The 15,205-nt window shown below is 50.9% G+C and overlaps 2 protein-coding genes across 2 annotated transcripts; one reads left to right on the top strand and one right to left on the bottom strand.

Annotated features, from left to right (window-relative positions):
- Positions 1–3,531: 3,531 nt before the first annotated feature.
- On the bottom strand, positions 3,532–6,079 carry LOC140844827 (beta-defensin 106A-like). The gene is made up of 2 exons (XM_073217765.1): positions 6,031–6,079; positions 3,532–4,201 (listed from the first exon to the last, which is right to left on the bottom strand). Exons 1-2 carry the CDS (start codon positions 6,077–6,079, stop codon positions 4,041–4,043), a joined length of 210 nt encoding a protein of 69 aa, XP_073073866.1. The 3' UTR covers positions 3,532–4,040.
- Positions 6,080–7,580: 1,501 nt separating this feature from the next.
- Positions 7,581–11,201, top strand: LOC118967873 (beta-defensin 35-like). The gene is made up of 3 exons (XM_073219296.1): positions 7,581–7,803; positions 10,652–10,921; positions 11,116–11,201. The coding sequence occupies exons 1-2, from the start codon at positions 7,734–7,736 to the stop codon at positions 10,852–10,854; spliced, it is 273 nt and encodes a 90-aa protein (XP_073075397.1). The 5' UTR covers positions 7,581–7,733; the 3' UTR covers positions 10,855–10,921; positions 11,116–11,201.
- Positions 11,202–15,205: the final 4,004 nt, after the last annotated feature.

The raw sequence follows: 15,205 nt of genomic DNA, 5'->3' as shown, positions 1-15,205 counted from the left end.
GCGCCCTGGGGGCTGGCATACCTGGCTCTGCACGGCCCTGCTTAGGTCAAATGCACAGCAGAGGACCATCAGCCACTCCCTTCCTGGGCCAGTGGAGGGAAGGCACAGGTCAGAGCGGCTGCAGGGCACCAGCCTTAGTTCCAGACCTGGACTGTGCACCCCAGGACCCCCAGGAGGGTGGATCCCCAGCCAAGCCTTCTTAGCCAAGCTCTTATTTCCTGGGGTGCCACCGACATAGTTGTTGAGACCCCATAACATTTCCGGTCCTTCCTGACACAGACTGCCTTTCTCTAGAGAAGGGGAAGGCTGCACGGATAAGAAAGAGCATTGGACAGCTCTCCCGGAAAGCTGCCTCCAGAACATTCTGTGTCATTACAAACCCCGCCAAGAGCCTCCTGCCTAAAAACCCCTCCAGGAAGGGCCCTCCCAAGGCTTGGTGTCTCCCTGGCCAGTCTGGACTCCCAGCCCAGAAATGACCTTTCAGATGGACCCTGGCCTCCAGGCCCAGGCCACATCTCTGATTTACCTGGAAGCAGCAGGGCCACAAGGAGAAGCCTGGAGAACACAGGGAGGGATGGCTTCATGGCGCTCGTGCGGGCGGCAGGAGGGCTGCCTGTACAGTCCAGCTAGGGCAGTGGGTGCAGCCAGGGCCAGGGCTGCCTTCTAGAATGTCTCCACCACAAGGGACACCGGTGGACGCAGTATTTCCCCACTGCGAGGGGAACAGTCACTGAACCGGTTCCCCAAAAGTAACTGTTATGCCTGAATGCCTTGGGTGGGTTTGGTGAGTATAAAAAGGCAGGAGAAGAAAGAGTAGCAGAAAGTGGACAGAGAGGCCAAATCAATGCCATTGGCATAAAATCATCAATTTCCCCAAGGGCTTCTCCGTAGGGCACTGCTATTCGGTAAAATGGTATGAAATAAGGCTGTCATGTGGGTCCTAAACTGTCTTCTGAATTTATTTATTTTCGTGTAAAAAAAAAAATCATGCAGAAAAACAAAAAACACTTCTGGGGCCACCTGAACTTCCAATCGGTCATTTCCTGAAGTTACATAGATACTTCCAAAGCCCTTCCGACGAATTTCCCCTCGCAGTTTTTCTCCAAGTCTCTCCCTGTTTCTCGGCCTCTTCCACAACTTGCTCATGTCTTTTGACCTGCCCCCTGTACAGTTTTCGTCACATGGGGAAGTACAGCGTCTCCTCTCATTGCAAAATGTCAAAGTGGTCATAAGAGAAGAGATAACAGTGATCATTGTGAACACCGTGTAAATGGCCAGTGCAGCTGGGGAAATCAAGGTGCAAACTTCCGGACATTGTTCATGAAGTGGCAGCTGGCATGCTAGCACCTGGTACATTCTAGTCGTCTCTGATGTGGCCTTGAGCGTGGGGCTTATCCCTGTCCCTGCCTAATCTCCTGACCCATGTTAGGAAAGCCATCACTCGGAGGCTTAGTTTCCACATGTAGAAGGTTAGGATGCAAGTGTATTGTGAGGAACAGAAGAGAATGGGGGAAGTACTTGTAAGATACAATGTATGAGAACAATGAAGAGGGACCCAACACAGGAGGAGAAACAACCTAAAATCGAGATGCTGTTGTGGGACAGAGCGCTCTGCATCCGGCCTTCGTAGCCCTGAATCCCCTGGGGCTGCGGAGCAGCTTCTGCTTCCCTGTCACTGCTGTGCTAAGGTCTGCAGCCCCGCCCAGATACATATTTGACTCTCAGCACTCGACGCCAGCCATACAAGAGGCCTTGGAGGTAAACAAGCAAACGCAAAGGATTCTGATAGTAAGAAACAGAATGCACTTATGAGACAACCTGAGCCATCTGAATACTGGCTGGCCATTAAATTTAGTAAGTATAGATCTATATTTTTAAAAAGAGTCCTTGTCTCTGAGTTATGTATTGCAAAGTCTTTTCAGGTACAGTGACATGGCATCTTGAGTGTTCTTAGAAGTAATCCAGGAGTGGGAGTTCATCAATCGGGAAGAGATGAAACAAGATTAGTCACGTGTTGAACGTGGCTGGGTGATGGCTCCGTGAAGGTTCACTTGATTGGTTTTGGCAGGAAGGTCACAGTCCAGCTGAACAGCTCTGCAGTGGTTGCATGCCTGAGGAGGCCCATAATATCAGGTGGTCATTCTTGCTTATTTTAGTGGCTATCTATTGACATACATTGGCTAGATTATTATTTCCCTAGGTCTTTGCAAAGCAATGATATCCTCATTCTATCATTGCCTCCTTCAGGTACTAGCTGCACTCCTTTTGTAGAGAGAAGCTTTTCCTTGAAAAGCATGTGGCTACCCTGCAATGAAGTTTGCACAGGAAAGGCAGGTCAAACGTTTTATTACTCCCTTTTGGGGTCTAGGACCCCGGCCCTGGGAGGGCTGCTCTCTGCTGCCATCTGCTGGACGTGACCCTCCACAGACATCTGCTTTCCATCACCATCTCCTTTTTTTCCTGCCCCCAGGTCTATGTTTTGAATCATAGTGAGTGTCTGCCAGACAAAATTGCACTTAATATCAATTTAGTTTCCATTCTAATAACTGAAAGATCTGTATAGCCGCTGAGCAGAGCTTCTGATCAGAAAAGAAAAACAGCATTATCAAGATCAATTGATACAACTCAGGCAAAAAAATAGCACATAGGCTTGTGATTGATGAGATACATTTTTCAGTTCATCTTTTAAAGTGTTGAAACCCACACTTAGGCTGTATCGCTCTGCTCCCTTAGCACAACCAGAGGGGTCCCACTGGGGGCTTGGGAGGCTGAGGCCCTCTGTTGCGGGGCCACCTCCTACACTGGTCCTGCATTCAACAGATCCTCACGTAATCACTGGGTTAGCGGCCGCTGTTCTGCCGGGAGGCCCCGAGGAGGGTGGCTCCAAGGTCCAGCTGTCAGCGACCCTGGGGACCAGGCTCCAGCTTGGTCTTAGCATTCCACACGGTTCTGTGACTTGGCATTCCATTTTTCAAACAGTATGGGTAGGTGTTGGGGCACCTCCCGATCCTGGATTCCTCTGTCCTCCAAGTCCTGCGGCAGCGAGCAGTCCCGTAACCACAGACCCTGTCTGCGTCAAGGTCACTGATCACTGAAAGGCAGAGTAAGTCAGCACGATGAACTGTGCCAAGGACGCAGAAGCAAGACTTCCACAGCAGGGGTATTTTTGGGGGCAGTGGGGAGGCTGATGTCGACTGTAAATGTGAGGATTCATCATGGAGCAGACATGTGACAGTGGTCTCCCCAGCACCCCCAGCCCCCTTCCTATCTGATTGACTACTAACAGATTCTTTGCCAGCACAATTTTTAAAAAACAGTAACTGGTTCATGTCATACCTCTTCTTAAAATCCCTACAGCAGTTTGCTGTTACTTCTTAATTAAACACAACCAAAACCCTTAGCGTGTGGCCTACGAAGCTCTCATGCTCGGAGCGCGGATCTGCACTGGTGCTCCCACCATGGTGCCCTGACCAGGCTGGCCTCCCTTGCCCAGACTTGGCCACCTCTGTGCCTTTGCTTACGTAGGCCTGACCCATGAATGACCCCTTTGAACAGGCAGCTCCCAACCTCAATGTCAAAATGTCCAGGAAACCTCCCACATCCTCCTCCCACAGTCAAGGGCCCCAGAACTATAGCCCTCCCTGTGCAATGTTTTAAATTCCTTCTTAACATCCATCCCAGCTTGTAGTCACATTTTTTTTTTTTTTTTTGTGATTTGGTGAATGGGATTCAAAGTTCCCCGAGGAGGAGACACATCACTCTACGCTCGCTGGGTACCAGGCCCAGAGCATGTGCTTTGTAACCAGCTTTGAGCACATGGCTGAGGCTGGAATCAAGCAGAGGAGACTTGGGGGAGGCCAGAGGGGAGATGGGATCCTGGGCCTTGGCCTAGAGCAGTAAGCAGCCCCTGAGGGCTTAGTGACACACTGACAAGCTGGTAAAAGGCAGTCATTTATTTTTACTGACGTGTCTTCTCACTGAAGAGGCCGAAGCGGAAGGGAGATGAAGCCCATGTGTGTTGCTCTGGGAAGAGTAAATCTTCAGACCGACCACTCCTGTTCATTCTTCTGGCATGGCTGGAGGGTCAGACAGCATCTCAGAAACTTCTGGCAGAGAGCAACGAGTTCCTCATTTTTCTGGCAAGAATGCGTGCATCTCCCTTTAAGCCTGTAGCATTTCTCATCAAAAAATGCATTCCTGGCTGCACAAGAAAGGGAACCACCTGGGTTAATTCTCTTCTCAGGTTGACTGGCAGACAGGAGGAAAGAGGTTAAGGCTTCCTCTCAGTCCTTCCCCACATTCCATCCACATGCTCAAGACCAGACGGGGCAGCGTGCAGGAAGTGCCAGGGCCCCTTAGTCTATTCTGCACAGAACACCAAGTGGCCTTACCGTTTTATCAGCAGCAATCCTACGAGTAACCCACTTCAAGTTAGGGACAGACAGCACATCTTACCAGAACTGACATCTTAGAGTTGCCCGATTTGGGTATATGTCATGGAAGTGTCAGATTACACAAATTGCAATTAGTTTCAACATATAAAGGTGAATGATTCGCGTAGATGTGAAACAAAACCCAGGTGGGTTAGGCCAGCATGGGCACTAATCATGTCTGGCATCCACATGCAAGTTCCTAAGAACTCCAGTATCGCAAAGCTCAGCGAACAGTGGCCCCCACTGCAGGGGTCTGTGCTCTCTCTGCCCCCTGGTACTGTCCTGCCATCTCAGCCTGGAGGTGCTGGACCTCATCACTCTGACAGGCGTCCCCATATTGGACCCCGTTCATAGCAGTGGCTCAGAAAAGGAGAGCCTCTGGAAAGAGACAGGGCGCTTGTGCCTACGAGGCTTCTGATGCATCCTCACGGCCACGCACCTGAAGGTTAATGCAACTCCGTGTGCATGTATATATGGCCCATTAATACGTTGGTTTCATTTACTTATACTAGGTAATTTTATATTGCATACTCTTGCATTGTGTCGACTGATTGTATAGTTAGTATGAGTGATCTGGAAAGGAGAGCTCAGTCAGTTTCTAATGTGCCCATCAAAGCCACTGGAAGGCGCGGCTCACTGCGGGTCCCAGATCCCCATTTACTTGGGAGAGAATCTACTTGCACAGGCTTATTGCAGAGACGTGCACAGCTAGTGTGAAAATTCTGAGCCCACACAGGAGCGATACTGCTCCCATCTGGCACAAGTTTGGAACCACTGTGAGTTCTAGAAAGCCCTTCCTTCAGCTCTCTGGAACCTGGGATGAATCTGGATTGGGACTTTAATTTTGGGAGAGGCCCAACAAGAGCCATGGGAGGTTCCCAGGAGCAGGAGAGTGACAGGCGTTCTGACATAGGCGGCATACTTCCTCTCACTGTGGCCAGGCAGGGCTGGGGAAGTCCATGCGAGGCTCAGTTTCTGCACCTGTAAAATACACATAAAGGGGCCTTCGGAGACAAAAGAGGTGCTCTGGGTACCACTGAGTCGGCAGTAGGGCAGAGCTTCCCGTAAAGGCTCTGGCCTGGGGCACCGTGTGCATTTCCTGAAGGGAAGCCTGTCGGTCCCAGTGCCAGCCTCACCACCGTGGTTCCGGGAGCACAGCTGACTGGCTCCCTTTGCCACAAAGGGCGTGAAGGGTGTCTCTGCACTGCACCCCTTCCTCTAACATCTCTTCCTGCCTCCCCTCCTGACCTGTCTGGGCCTCTATCACAACTCTCTTTTTAAAGCTCCATAGATGGCTACCCCTACCTGTTAAATTTTCTTTTTCGAGTATTTGTTATTGTTAGTGAGCAGGAGACCGGGGACCAAAAAGCACCTTTCCTGGCATATCTTTCTTTCTTTAAGCCTGTGACCCTCGTCCTAGATGATAAGGAATGCAAGGCATTACAGAAAAGGCACAGAGAGACGTCACCTCCTGTAGCAGGTGTCCCCTGCAGCGTGCCTTTGCATTCTACAGGTGATGATGCTCAGGGACTCACCAAGAGGACCTCGTGCCAGACCACCACCTGGGATAAGCGTCCCTGCAGAGGCACTCGTTTACCTGGGGCCAGAAAGCAGAGAGCAGCAAAGAGAAAGAGGAGCAGCCTCATGACCAACCGGCAGGGTCTTGCGGTATTGGCACAGTGTCCCTGAGAAATAACAGCAAAACACCCACATTTATGCCTTTGTCCAGATCAAGTGGCATCTTGATCAGTGAGGCATGTGGGAAATGAGGATTTTTTTCATGCTCTGCTGGTTCCTCAGTGGGTGTCACCCAGTCTGTAGCTCAATGTTTTCCTGATTCTGGAACATTCCCAAGAAGGAAAATGGGGATGAAGAGACCTTAGGGTCGATGACAGAGGGTAGATACGAGTCAGCACAAATGAAGGATCTGGAAGCTGGCCGTTTGGGTTTCTACCCTATGTTCCTTGGTAGCTTCAGTTGACTTGTACGCCAAATGACAGTAATTGTATAATATTATATATCGGTTAAGAGCTGGTACACTGGAGTCCGATGGAGTACATTCCAGCTTCAACATTTATGAACTGTGGACACTGGACAAACTGCTTGACTGAAGCAGGTATTTCCTTATGTACTAAAAAAAAAATGTGAATCTTATCATGTACTCCACAAGGGAAGGTCTGAGAGACTCCAGGTCACTCAAAATGCCTACAGGCCGGAGGTCACCAGGCTCAGTCCTCTGTCCCCTAGAGTGTCACCTTGCTCCTGCATCCTTGCAAGTCACAGAAACAGATATACAAACATCAGCTCCTTTGTGTTTTACAGGCTGGGAAAGGTTCATTATGAATTGAAAAACTATTTGCAGAAAAGCTGGGCTCAAAGCTGGAGAGAAAGAAATGTGGATATAATGCTAGTGGTAATGACCAACAGACAGACTGATAATAAGCATTTGCATGTACTGCTCCTTAAATATCCTCTGCAGCCCATGTGGCTGTCACATCCTCATTTTAAGGATGAGGAAACAGGTTCAACAAATTAAGCAACCTGTCCAAGGTCATGTACTTACTAAATCAATCTGTCTGACTTCAGAGTCTACATTTTTTAGTCATCCTATTTTGCACTCCAGAAATGAGGAACAGAGCCTTGCCCCAGCCTAGGCGGCAGGATGGGATGGGTCTGGGGGCATGGGCTTGATATTCCCTCTGACACCAGCTACCTTTGGCTTTGGGCTGCTAGGCGGTAGTGCTGCAGGCTTGGGGATTCGGCACTGACTTGGTGAAGGGGTTGCTCGCCCTCCCTTTCTCCTCGGGACACTTGTGGACAGTGGCAGCCCAAGGCTCCTGGCTCTCCCAGGCCCCCATCCTCCTGAACATCCTTACGTGCAGAACATCTCTGCATCATCATGACTGCACCCTTACAACCACCCCGAGGGCTGGCAGAACTGTCCCCCCTCAGTAACCGGAGCTGGTCCTCATCTGATAGCAAGTGGAAGCTGGGCGAGGTGAGGGCAGGCGTGCTCCTCCTCGGGGTCAGCGCGTGGGATGTGTGGCCCCTGCTCTTCCAGCTCCTGGCTGGCGTCACTGCTGCTGCGCCCATAGAATCCCCAGAAGATGGGGCCTTATAGGGCTGGGGTTATTGTCTGTCATGTCAGCCCTTGATCCTGGCAAATGGACCGTAGAAATGTGCTTTCTTTATTGATTCACTTCACTGACCAAGGGCGCATCCCATTACTTCCAAATACAAGCCACCCTCTCCTCCTCTCAGAGGAAACCCATCCTCTGCTGGGAAGACTCTTCTGCAGGGATGGCCCCGAGCAGGACGGTGTTGGGCTTTTTCGTCGCCTTTTTCTTCATCTGGGCTCAGTTTCCATCAGGTAAATGGAAGCAGTGTGGTTTGACTGGGCAGATCGCATAGCTTGATAATTCTTCCTTGGACACCTCTGAGTTGAGAGGGAGCTCCCCACAGCCCTCATGGGAATTTCTTGAACTGGCAATGACGTTTTCTAGGAGCAAGCTGCTATTCCTTGTATCTTTTTTTTTCTTGCTGGTTACCAGGAGTGCTAGCCTTCTGAAAGGGATGAAGATGCACTCTCTGTGATCTGCTTTTCATTGACAGTGGGCGTGTGGAGTTGGCAGTCGTTTCATGCAGTGTTAGTTCATTCCTGCACTGACTTTAATATGCGAAATGTGCTTTGTTTTGAATACAGAGTGTCAGGCAGGACTCGAGGATGCCAAGACATTTCCTGGAGGTTAGTTAAATCCCTGGTGTGCAATTGCTCCTTTTACGGCCTCTGGCCCACCAGCTATCTCTGACTCCGGGAGACAGGAAGCAGTGAGACAGCAGAGAAGACAGAATTGCCTGACATGCTAGTCCACTAACTCTGCCATCTTCTCTTCCCCTGTTCCCAGCATCCTGTTTGGATTTTCCATTTCCCAGAGAAATCTGTTATTGGACTGTACTTCTGGCCATAGAGATCTGGACCTGGTGGCTATTCTCATTAGCTCATGGTGCCAATTAAGCCCAAGTTACAGGATCAAGCTTGTACCAGCCAACAGCCGCCTCTGAGAACAGGCTTGTCCATCTCTCACACGCTCTGCTCTGCAACCCAGTAAGGTCCCAAATATATGCTGTTGGTCTAACAAGGATCAGGTACAGGGATGGTGAAGTCACCCCCATTTCACTGACCATTTTTGTGGACTTGTGTCACATAGGAAGAAAGCTTACTATAAACAGAACCCAAAGAAGTATCCCTGGGAAATTGCAAACAGAAGTTAAAAGCGTTTAGGCAGAATCACAGAGAGAGAAAGGTGAGGGTCGTGAGGCAGTGTATGAGCAACTTTATGTGGATGACGTCATTTGTCTCCCAAACATCCTATGAGGTAGGTATTTCTATAACCACCATTTTATGGGTGACGGAGCAGAGACATAGATGAAGCGTTAAGTAGTTTTCCCCGGGTTGCACAGATAATAGTGGTAAGCTGGGCTTTCAATGCAGGACATCAGAGTCACAAGTTTTCCCACAGGCCTTCCAGGCAGGGCTGGAACACAGCCGTCCGCGCGCCATGCAGCAGGGGGCAGTCAGACCACGTGGCGCCCGGGAGGAGAGATGCTGTCAGAACCGACCATTTTGCCTGGCCGGGTGGGGGGTACCAACTGTGTACAGCCCTGCATATAAACACACCCAGAGAGCGTTGACAGAGGGATGGGCGGGAGACTGGGTGTTCTAATTCGGCAGCAAACGGGCCTCTAGAGATGATTCCCAGGCTCCCCCAAGGGTAAATCAGATTAGAAATACAGCACAATTGCCTATCTTATCTGATTCTAAGCAGAAAATGCTGATTTCCCTGCCTCAGTAGAGCAAGGCTCTGGAAGTAGAAAAGACTGAGACATCGAAGCAGAGGTATTAGCGCATGCAGGTGAAGGCAGGTGCAGCGCACAGAAGGGAGGTGGGTGCTAATGCAGAGGACCCCAGGTGAGGACTCAGGTTGGAACTTGGGAGGAGAAAGTAGTAATGTCAGGAGCTACAAGTGAACAAGGAATTGAGGGGCTGGAGATGCAGCTACTGAACTGAGGGGCTTAGGAGCCACAGATGCAGGTTGGGTCAGACCAGCGTGGTGGGGAAGGACGCCCATGGGTCTTTGCCCTAAGGGCCGTCAGGGACCCTGGGTGCAGTGTGCTGCCTGCAGATGGGCATCTTCAGGCACACGATAGCGCCTCTCCGCCCATCAAAGGTAGAATCAAAGTCTCCAGGGCATGTGTTCCAGGCCGACTGGAATTCTTGTCCCAAGCTGTGAGGAGGGCACAATGCCAAGGAGACAAGGAAGGTGGGACACACCTGGCTTTCTGGAGCAGAGCCCGGAGAAGTGATTTGAGCTTCATGAACTCAAAGGATGGCTAGGGCGGCTGGCTGGGGCGCAGCGTAGGCAGCGGAGTGAAGGAGCTCTTAGCGTCCAGAAGTCAGGATGCAACGCCGTAGGAGCAGCGGCAAGCCCAACCGTGGTGGGCTGGGCAGGGCAGGGCACAGCCCCCAGCAGTCTGCGCAGGGCGAGCAGGTGCCGAGACCGGAGGCGGGGGCCTGAGCCGGCGGCAGGAGGCTCAGCGAGAGGCACAGCCTACGGGCCAAGCTGGGCGGGGTGGGGGGATAATAGGGGAGAAAACAAGGTGCTACAGCCCAAATACTGCCCCCGGAGAACCAGGCCAGCAGACGAAGGGATCCTGGGGGGCAGGACACCTCCTGCCTGGCCCATGCAAGTCATCCTGAAGAATTGTTTGTGGTCGTATCAAAAGTTTCTGTTTAAAGTAACAAACAAAACAGCTAGTTAGGTATTTGTGTTTGGCAAAATACCCTCATATCAATTATTCCACTTGACCATTAAACAAATTTTAAATGTGGGCAAGTATTTCTAGAATGTCCACCTGACAAATGAGAAACGACACAAGGCCGTTACCAGGTGTAAACCAGAGTGAACCTGAGTCTTTTAACTGGACCCTCACACCCAGGGGACTCCTGGCCCTCCCGTTTCATGGAGTGACCGCTGGTGTCTGACAATGCTCACTTCTGACCCAGGCAAGCTTGCCAGCCGTGGACAACCCACGGGACGGGGTCTACCTGGTGCTCAAAAGTAGCTCTCCCCAACCCCTTTGTGAAAAGAGCAGAGTTCTTTGAGAAACTGGGGCTGGTCCTTGAAAACACTCCTCGTGGTCATAAATGCACCCCTTCCCTCCTGTGGCCTTTGGACTCTTCCCTGCGTCCGGGGTCCCGGGAGAGGCACAGCAGCAGCGCTTTCTTGGCGTAGGTGATTTTGCAGCTTGTGCGCCCTGCCAGCTGGGCCGGGGCAAGTGCAGGAGGACCTGTGCTGAAGACGAGAAGGCGGTCGGGAGGTGCAGGCTCAGCCTCTTCTGCTGCGCGCCGCGGGTCCGATAAACCAGAGACTCCGGCCGGATGTTCAGGGGAGGCCAAGAGAAGTCACGTGGCTCAGCCAAGTCACCCAGTGAGTGAGCGTCCGGATGGCTCCCGTTGCTTTCTCTCTTTTTCTTTGCTTATTTTGCAAGATAATCCTTAGAAAACCAACCCATAAGGGGCTGGCGAATAGCTGCTCACTTAATCAGATACCACTCCCCTGTATTTGTGGAGCACCTGATAATTTACGAATCTCTCCCCTGTGCTTTTCTTATATGATGCAAGATCACCACAGCAGGTAGTGCCCCCCAGTTACATATGAAGAAACAGACCCAAGGAAGCTGCTGTTTCTTGAAGGTCTCAGCTGGGAACCTGTAACGGTGCACACCACTGTCATGTCTGTGTGTCTTTGTACCGATCCTCACAAAATACATAAATAGAAATGGCATCTATCTTTGTCTATGTTAATGGAGCTGTTTTTATCCATACGATATCTTTGCATACCGGTATATGACCATTCATCAGTTCTAACACTTAATGGTGTTTTTTTTTTTAAAATAACTCACATCGACTCAGTTAATGTCCACGGCACCAACTTTGCACTTCTTGACTTGCCAGAGAGTGACAATGTTAGAGATTCACTGACACTGTTCAGCATGGAATGCCTGGGTAACTTTTGCCTTATGAAATAACTTTGGCAGTGTCACACAGTACAGGTCAAAATGATCAGTCCTGTGAGCAGAAGCTCAAACTTGATCACTCGGTTCTGACATGTGAGACTGAACCACGTTTTGCTCGCCATTCGGTGACACCACCGCATCGTCTGTCTTTTTGCGCATCCATCTCTCCTTCCCTGCTCAGCTCTGTGTAACTGGCGCTGTTCTCTGCAAACTGTGTGCCCCAAACTTCCTGGCTGCTGGCTGGCCTCAGTCAATGCAGGTGCCTGGCAGGGGATGTCTGAGGATGGGGGGCCCTTGGGCTCCCACCTTCTCCCTCGCCGCTCCAGCAGCCCCCATTCCACAGGAGAGCCCCCGCTTCTGTGTCCTCTCTCCTCACTGGAGACATGGCTCCTGCCAGCCAGTCCCTGCTCCCGGGCTTGCACCTCCGCCCACTGGTCCCCCTCTAGCTGCAGCAGGGGGATTCTGGCTGAGGCGAACGCTGGGGTTGCCTCTTGCTCCCTTTGGCACTGCCAGCCTTTCCAGCCCTGTGTCACTAGCTGCCCACATTAGATCCCATCGAACTTCCCAAAGACAGCCCTCTGGGCCTCTGAGCTGCTGACCGCATGAAGCCACCTTCCACCGGCCTCTGCAGACACCTTCACCCCAAAGAATGATTGTCATTGCCCTTGGCCACTTTAATCTTCTTGAACCAAGTCTCACCAGGTAACAATACATAGTCACCTAATCCTTGGTAAGCCTGCAGGATCTGAGAACTGGTGGAATCTCCGCACAGGATGAACCCCCAGACCTGCACCTGAGAAGAAGCCGCATGGGAGGCTCTCCTGGCATCTGGAACCATCCGGGCTTCATCACTGAAACTGAACAGAATCGGGCAACAGAAAATGGGCATTTTCCTAGCAATGCTTTGTCTTCAAAATTCCTCTGCTCCTTTTCTCCCAAAGTGCATGTGGACCCAGGCAAAGGGGAGCCACTGTCCTGGCTGTAAGGAATTCTGAGGCCTGCCTGTCCCTGTGCCTCTCTTCTGCTCCTGGTCCCTTGTTCCCCTTCAGCCCCGGGTCTACTCAAATAGAAGCCACACACCGAGATCTGAGAAGACTGCAGAACCGAAAAGCGACTCCAGAACACAAAATGCCTGCTCCTTTTAGGGTGGGACAGAGACTAGAGGTATTAACCTCTACTTGTGCCAGACTCCCTTCTTTGGGCCAAGGAAATGACTGGAAACTTGTAGAGAGCAGGCCAGTCCCTAAAACCCCTGGGCAGCGTGGCTCATGGAGGAATGAGCAATGTCTCCACACTGAATTAGGGCATCTGTTTGTCTTCCAAGGAACCAGGGCCTTAGGGTTTGGGAAATGTAGGTAATAATAGGGCCCGACTGTTGAAGACAGTAGTTCAAAAGGGGAGGGGAATAGGGATGACGGTGACTGAGGGGATGGTGACATTTATTATCTAGCAGGCATTGCAGATGAAGAGAAGGGCAAGTCGTGGTGTCTGTTCTCAAGGAGTCTATCAAATCTTTAGTCAAATAGTTCTGTAGAAACCCCTTCTGTAGTTTCTCCACATACCATTTTATTCAACAAAGTTACTTGATTTATAAAGGACAGAAGCACTAGGGCCCATCGTGAAAACTGCAGAAAGTATTGCCACCGTATAAGACCAGAAAAGAAGCTCGTAAGAAACAGAGCTGTTAACGTACAGTGTCCACAATGAGGAAGCAGTCTACAGCTACTCAGGCGACTCACTGCGGACGTACGGCCTCCAAAACTGTAAAGAAAAAAAAATACATTTGTGTTGTTTTAAAACACGAGGTTTATGGTAATTTGTTGCAGGAACCATTGGAAAAGAATGCAGCATAGGAGCAAGAGGGTCCAAGAACACTGCCATGGGAACTCACGGGGTGACAGGAGGGGGACCTCACCGCGACAACAGCCTCAGCGGGGGACAGGAGGGGGACCTCACTGCAACAACAGCCTCAGCGGGGGACAGGAGGGGGACCTCACTGCAACAACAGCCTCAGCGGGTGACAGGAGGGGGACCTCACCATGACAACAGCCTCAGCGGGTGACAGGAGGGGGACCTCACCATGACAACAGCCTCAGCGGGTGACAGGAGGGGGACCTCACCATGACAACAGCCTCAGCGGGTGACAGGAGGGGGACCTCACCGTGACAGCAGCCTCAGCGGGTGACACCACAACATGACAGTGAGCAGCACACAGAGGCCAACGGCGTGGTTTCGACGACTCGGAAATCTCCCAGACATGGTGCTACGAGAGGAGGGGATTGCCGTGCCTGATGAGAAAGAACTTTTGAAGGAGAGATTCAGACAATGAGCAGAGAGTTTAGGATCGAGTTAGAAATAAGTACATATAAACTTGGTTGCATTAGAAAAAAGAAAAAAACAAACACTAGGGAGAACGTAAAGTTGCACAGAAAAGGGATGCCGGCAGGTCTCTGAGCTGATCACAGGGGCACGGAGGGAGCTGTGCTCGTGGTGGTGAGTCTCGAGTGTCCACTCTCCACGCAGCTCTGGCCTCTGGTCACCCTCTCTCCTAGGACTCTGCTCGCCTCCCCGGTCCCTGGAGTTCACCGGCTATGCCTGATGTTCCCCTCTCTGAACCTGTACTAGAAACTCTCTCTAGATAGCAAGCGGGACAATTCCAGGGCCTCCGCGGTCCACCAGAACCAGCACAGTTTCCTCAATACGCTGCGGAGCCCAGGGACTCCCTGCTTTTCTGGCAACAGTGGGAAAAAGAGTTACAACTGTTCAAGTGTCCTCAGAATTTTCTACCTCAGACCAGGGGCTGAGAAGTGACATTGCCAAACACAGATGGAGTCCTAGGCCCACCTGAGCCCCTGTAAGCATCCAAGAAATGCGCGTGCTGCACTGCAAGGCAGGCGGTGCAGACCTGCCCGTCCAGGACCAATAGCGTTTCTATCCTCTGGAAGCCTGCGAAATGCTCGTGCAGGCCTGTGGCTCCCCCTGCTGGTCAGGGAACACAATGCAAGGCTCCTGCCTGCAGCCTCCGCTGTGGAAACCCAGGTGTCTGGACGGGCATAGGTGTGCGCAGAACCGTCCGCTAGGAGGCGCTGCCTGCGGTAATGCTGGGGCTTGTGAATGTTGCCGTTCAATTCAAATCAAATAGTATGTGTGTAGCAGCCGGGTGAGGTGTTAGTGAAGGTGTAAATGCAGAAGAAAAATGTTGCATACCAAAACTTGTTGACTCAGATTTACCGGTTTTACTGCGGGTTTTCCTTTTATGCCTCGTGTGTATACACTACTTGCATCTTACCTCAGATTCTTCTAAATTTAGGATCAAATCAATAATATAACTGATTTTGCTTGATTCAACCATTCTGAAATTTAAAAATCAATGAAATTTACTCAATTAGAAATTGAAAGATGTCGTAAAGGGGAGTTAGGGCACCTTATTGACTTCCTAAGTTTGCCATAACACATTACCACCAAGTTCGTGGCTCAAAAGAGAAATGTGTTTTCTTACAGTCCAGAGGCCAGATGTCCAAAATCAAGCCACATTTCCACCCACTCCAGATGACATTTTAATCTATCTAGCAGGCACCTGAAACTTCCAGAAGCGAGGTCAGTGACAAAGGAGAGGGCACAGCAGAGAAATAGATCCTGGTGTCTTTCCTTCCTAAGCTTTATGCATTTTCTGAAATAAGTTTTTTTTTCCACTG

The sequence above is a fragment of the Manis javanica genome, chromosome 12 (genome assembly GCF_040802235.1).
Source record: "Manis javanica isolate MJ-LG chromosome 12, MJ_LKY, whole genome shotgun sequence".
NCBI classification, from domain to species: Eukaryota; Metazoa; Chordata; class Mammalia; order Pholidota; family Manidae; genus Manis; species Manis javanica.
Note: the sequence above shows the minus strand (reverse complement) of the source record. Positions and strands in the feature narration are given on the sequence as shown.

What these genes read in the sequence shown, in the direction of transcription:
- LOC140844827 (XM_073217765.1), bottom strand. Translation starts at nt 6,079, where the DNA reads ATGAGGCTGCTCCTCTTTCTCTTTGCTGCTCTCTGCTTTCTGGCCCCA. An exon ending in TCTCTGCTTTCTGGCCCCAG is followed by an intron (nt 4,202 to 6,030) that starts GTAAACGAGTGC and finishes TTTCTTGTGCAG; the next exon opens with CCAGGAATGCATTTTTTGAT.
- LOC118967873 (XM_073219296.1), top strand. Translation starts at nt 7,734, where the DNA reads ATGGCCCCGAGCAGGACGGTGTTGGGCTTTTTCGTCGCCTTTTTCTTC. An exon ending in CTGGGCTCAGTTTCCATCAG is followed by an intron (nt 7,804 to 10,651) that starts GTAAATGGAAGC and finishes TGCACCCCTTCC; the next exon opens with CTCCTGTGGCCTTTGGACTC.